The sequence below is a fragment of the Bison bison genome, unplaced genomic scaffold (genome assembly GCF_000754665.1).
Source record: "Bison bison bison isolate TAMUID 2011002044 unplaced genomic scaffold, Bison_UMD1.0 scf7180017864368, whole genome shotgun sequence".
NCBI lineage: Eukaryota > Metazoa > Chordata > Mammalia > Artiodactyla > Bovidae > Bison > Bison bison.
Genome location: NW_011494940.1, coordinates 121,774 through 127,506, shown reverse-complemented (window position 1 = coordinate 127,506; position 5,733 = coordinate 121,774). Strand labels below are relative to the sequence as shown.

The 5,733-nt window shown below is 45.0% G+C and overlaps 1 protein-coding gene across 1 annotated transcript in view; it reads right to left on the bottom strand.

The window, feature by feature from the left end:
* LOC105000133 (probable ergosterol biosynthetic protein 28) overlaps positions 1 to 3,384 on the bottom strand; it is a 36,159-nt gene extending 32,775 nt beyond the window's left edge. Inside the window, exons 1-2 of the mRNA XM_010855842.1 lie at positions 3,252 to 3,384; positions 833 to 927 (exon numbers count right to left, since the gene is read on the bottom strand). Coding sequence (XP_010854144.1) covers positions 833 to 927; positions 3,252 to 3,384 — 228 coding nt within the window. The remainder of the gene's footprint in view (positions 1 to 832; positions 928 to 3,251) is intronic.
* Between the last annotated feature and the right edge of the window lie 2,349 nt (positions 3,385 to 5,733).

The window sequence follows — 5,733 nt, the reverse complement described above, 5'->3', positions numbered from 1 at the left end:
GAAGGAAAGTTATGACCAACCTAGACAGCATATTAAAAAGCAGAAACATTACTTTGTCAACAAAGGTCCATCTAGTCATGGCTATGGTTTTTCCAGTAGTCAGGTATGGATGTGAGAGTTGGACTATGAAGAGAGCCGAACGCCGAAGAATTGATGCTTTTGAACTGTGGTGTTGGAGAAGACTCTTGAGAGTCCCTTGGACTGCAAGGAGATCCAACCAGTCCATTCTAAAGGAGTCCTGGGTGTTATTTGGAAGGACTGATGCTAAAGCTGAAACTCTAGTACTTTGGCCACCTCATGAGAAGAGTTGACTCATTGGAAAAGACTCTGATGCTGGGAGGGATTGGGGGCAGGAAGAGAAGGGGATGATAGAGGATGAGATGGCTGGATGGCATCACCGACTCGATGGACATGAGTTTGAGTGAACTCTGGGAGTTGGTGATGGACAGGGAGGCCTGGCGTGCTGCAAATCACAGGGTCGCAAAGAGTTGGACACGACTGAGTGACTGAACTGAACTAATCTTTAATGTTCACATCCTAGGTTACTGAATCAAATCATAGGCCATATGATGGAATCATAATCCATCATATAAGTGCTTCTTGACTCTGGGCATTTATTAGAATCAACTGAAGAAATTTTACCAAATTACCAAGACCTGGATATCAGAACAGTTAAATCGTACCCTCTGGAGGTGGACCCAGGACCCCCCTAGTATTTTCTAATCCTTGCCTTGTTGATTTTAATGATAAACAAGTCTTGAGGGAGGAACACAATGGCTCTGCTTAGCACCCATTGCCAACACAGGGAGACTGGTGCTGTTCCCTCCTTTACATAAGTTTTGTTGTGAATGTCGATGGCGCAGAGGCAGTGAACCACTGATGAGAGCAGCGTCCAGACTCCAAAGATCCGAGCTTGGAGGCCATTCACTGTGGAGCAGAAACAAGCAGGAGTGTTGAGAAAGGTGCGTCAGGGTTCCCTCCAAACTCCTCCAGCTTCACTAGAGGAGTCAGAGAGCTGAGCCTGAGATCCCCTTGGCTGGGCAAAGTACAGGCTCTGATGCTGCACGTGGGAACTAGAAGGAATGGAAAGAATTCCAGAAGGAAAGTTGGTTCAGCACCTCTTCAAATGCCTATAGTTGGGTGGGCGAGTTCCAAGAGTAGAAACCCAACAAACAGCCTACTTTGGCAGTAACTCTTGGGGTAGTGGTTTATGGGTCTCCCTGGAATCTGCTCTGGTTTTGGTGAAGCCCAGTGAGTCTGAATCAGGATAAGTGTGGAGGAACATGGTGGAGAGCGGTCTGTCAATGCAAGATGCCTAGGAGGTCAGCAGACTTTCAGTGAGGCTGATGCAGGATAGAACACAGAAATACTGAGCCCTGCACCCACACCTGGTCTTTAAGAGACCCAGGTCCCTGGATCTCCTGAATTCAGATCTGTATCACGCGAATGAAGCCCTAACGAGGCTGGTTTCCTGTGTGTGCGGGAAGGGAACAAAGCTCCGGTGTTAGCTGGGACCACTCCGCTCTTGCCAGCTTCATTCTGGCACTGCTGTGCTAAATATCTTGTCCAGAGTGTTTAAATCATAGTCTATCATAACAGTGCTTCTTGACCCTGGGCATTTATTAGACTCAACTGACAAAATTTTATAAAATTACCAAGACCTGGATACCAGATCAGTTAAATCATATACTACGGAGGTGGGCCGGAGAAGGCAATGGCGACCCACTCCAGTACTCTTGCCTGGAAAATCCCGTGGATGGAGGAGCCTGGTGGGCTGCAGTCCATGGGGTCGCTAAGAGTCGGACACAACTGAGGAACTTCACTTTCACTTTTCAGTTTCATGCATTGGAGAAGGAAATGGCAACCCACTCCAGTGTTCTTGCCTGGAGAATCCCAGGGACGGGGAAGCCTGGAGGGCTGCTGTCTATGGGGTCACACTGAGCCGGTTACAACTAAAGCGACTTAGCAGCAGCAGCAGCATGCAGGTGGGCCCAGGAGATCCCTGGTATTTTTGAAAGCCTTGCCTTGTTTTTTTTTTTGCCTTGTTGATTTTAATGTACTGGTATTGATCTACAGTGAAAAGCAAGGATACTTCCTTTGCTGGTCTCCTGAGCAAGAGAAATTTTAGGGGACAACACTCACAACCGAAATTTGTGATTTTCAGGATTCTCCTTTAAGGATTTTTCAGCCTTTGGAAAACCAGACAGCAACACTAAATTCACAACCCCAAAGATCTTTAGATGGAAGTCATCTTGAGAAAGAAATCCCATATCCCAAACTAAAATATAGCGGTTAGTCCTGGAGAGCTATATTCTTTTTTTTTTTCTTTTTTCATTCTTTATAAAGCATTTTGATAGTGCTTCTGATGAAACGACAGGAAATTTCTCTTTTCTATTTCTATACATCTCTTTATGAGTGAGAACTAAAAATGGAATATCTCAGTAACGCTAACCAGAGTAGGCATCAGGTACAATTCTTCTACTGGATGCTCCAGGGTCCTGCTATCACCAGCAAAGCACCAGGAGGTCATGAGGGACCTATTTCCGAGCTCTGTGTGCATGCAGGCCTGCACAGGCGCACACACACAGTTCTGCTCACCTATTGCCCTTCGACAAATCAGATAACCTCTGGACTTTTCTGTCTCCATTTTAAATTCAAAGGGCTAGGACAGATGACCTCAAAAACCTGTGAATCTATACAGAGTTCCTGGACCATCGGAGGACAGCACTGGAGGGTGAAAAGTGGAATTGTTCCACCCACTTTTCCAGGTTCTCTAAGCTTTGTTCAAAGTGAGCCTTAGCCTTCTTACTTTCATTTTATACTCAGATGCTGCAAAAATGTGAGCTAGGTCAGAACCTGAATGTGGGTTACCTATAAATGTGACATAGAATTGTCGCTACTATGAAACGGTGCTGCCGCTCAAGCCACCCCACGTATCAAGGCAGGGAAGCGCAAGCTGAAATGTGCAGCCACTCTCCAGCAGAGAGGCTCAGGACACTGGGGAAAGCCATGGCGGGCCTGCAGACGTTCATGTGGGAAACCAACCTAGAGGGATTTTGGATATCTTTTCAGGGTCTGTGTCATGGTTTGAGAAGACCTTGGATTAGTAATTCTCCATATGCAATGTAGGGTATAAACCATATGGCCCATGACCTGATTTCTGAAAGAAGCAACAGGAAAACCTTCTTCATGGTTTCCTCATCAGGCATCAGAGTCACCTGCACAAAGCATGCAGGTCTTTGCTTTCTCACCCAGGTCTGGTTTGCCGGTGTAGATATTTTCATAGAGAAAGGTGTGGTCTCGGAAGCTCTGCAGCGAGTGACCCACAGCTATGATGGATATCATCATCAGCCAGCTGCATAACACGTTGAGGAATCTGCTCATGGCTCCCCTCCAACCTGAGAGGGCTTTTTGTCCTGGAAACAAAAGCAAAGGGCAGGAGACAACAGATGGTTAATGTGCTTCAACCATAAGCTCTGCAGTTAACCTGTGTCCCATTCATGAGAGCTGTACTAATCTTACTTCGTCAGTCATTTCATAAACTCCTCTCCCAAGCACCAGAGGATCGTCTATCCCCAGGCACCCTTCATAGGGTTGGCACTTTGCCTTTGAATACCTACCTTCACTCAAAGTGTGCTGACAAGAGTAATAAAAAAAGGGCTAAATAATGCAATGGCTGGAAATGACAGACCCTGTGGAAAAAGTGGGGAGAAAGGAACAGAGGAGAGGGAGGTGTTCAAACATCACTATAAAGAAATAAAATGGACTCTAATGAAAGATTTATGGAAGTTGGTCTCAATATTTCATCATACTAACAGTGGTGAGTCAACAGCATACTGTGCAATAAGTAGCACCATGCTTATTTTCGGCTAAGGAATTTCTCCAAAATATTAGCCTAAATCAGAACTCTCTTCTCTTGGCTGAAATCAGAGCCTTGGGATCTTTATATCTAACCTGATGCTTCATATCATTCTTTTGTACTGCAAGTACCTCAAAGGTAATTATAAATCTACTAACAGATACCTTCCTGTCTACTGGTGATCGATCCTTCCAAGCACAGAGAAGTCTTGCACGTCTGAGTGGCATCTATGGTTTGAGGGAAATATTTACATGCCTTAAGTTTTCTCTACTTTGGTTCACAGGGATTCCATGTTCCATAAATTAGGAAAACAATATAAAAGTTAAAAATAAATAAATTGTGGCGACTTGAGAAACAGTGAGAAAATTAGACGGAGAAGGAAACGGCTATGTTGGTGTTGGGTTGCGGAAGAAATTACAGTTATTGATTGTATACACCACGTGCTTTGCCAAAAACCTGTCTATTATCTCACTGAATCCTTAAACAAGGTCGGGAGACACCATTAATATTTCCACTTTACAGATGACGGCTGACACAGAGGTGTTAAGTGACTTGCTTGAGGTTACACAGGCAAGAGATGAAAGAGTTGAGATACAGAGCATGGTCCATTGGTCTCTAAGATGGTCTCATTGAGCATATTTTGATGCAGTTTCCATTTTTGAGAGAGTCAAGCAAACCATAGCCACCTGTCTTCAAGTGTATAGAAAATACCATCGGGGTATATACTTTTTATTTAAAAAACAGAACAAAATGTTAGATCAACCCTTGCTGAGCACCGATTCAAATTCTCTTGGTTTAAATAAAAACCATGTAATAGAAATCTAATCATGGAATTGATTCTTCCCATCTTTGGTAGGTAACCCATGGTTTATCTAGCATCTGGTTAATTTCTTTGGCCTGAAGTGGTGATAAATTATCAATCTTCCTTTGTCACTTTGACAGTAGGCCTTGTGTTATAGTCCCACATTCCTCAGCTGAAACAAATACTAACATCAGTAATGGCTCAAAACAGTGGGACACACCAAAAAACAAATAAAGTTCCAGAGGAAGAAGGGTCAGTGGATGAAAGGCTCAGTGCAAATGGGTCACAGGAGCGGACTCTGTCAAAGTCCAGAGAGAATGAAGCTCTAACGGAATCACAAGCAGTGCCAGCATGGGCCAAGACACACACACTCCCCTCCCCTCCTCCTTGTTTTCTCTCCCTCCCTCAGTAGGACACTTAAGCTCTCAAGGTCAGAAAAGCTGCATGGATGGCCTCCTTATGCCCGTTTCACAGAAGCTCTCAGAAACCCCAGAAGATAGCTGGTGAAGGCAGAGCCTGAGCACTCTTCCAAATTGCTCTGCCAGTCCCTCAGCACAGCTTCCTCAACGCTTTTGAGGGCCTCTGAGAGAATCCAACCTGTATTCCCCAATTTTGCCCTGACCCAGGCCAGGAAAGGTGTGGTGTTTAGTAGAGTCGGGAGTGAGTGGTTCCTTTCCTGGTCTCACTATTCAGTAGCTGTGTGACCATGGGCAAGTAATTCACACTTTACAGCTTAGGTTTCCTTACCTGCAAAAAGGAGATTAAAATTACCTATTCCAAGGGTTATTATTAGAATTACTTTAGAAAGTAAAACTTCCTCGCATTGTGCCAGGCTCAGAGGGGCCATTCATTCGTTCATCGATTCACTCGTTCTGTACCTACCAAGCTTTCTTCGTTTTCCCAGCTCCCTCCTCTCTTCGTCTCTGAAATCTCTTTTTCTCCCTACAAGGTTGCCTCCCGGGTATCTTCCTTCTATCCCATCTCCATTTTTCCAGGCTGTGCGGATCCTTTCCATTAGAAGCCACACAGATACCCACCTGTCCCCCCAACTCCCCGCTCCACACCTCCCCCC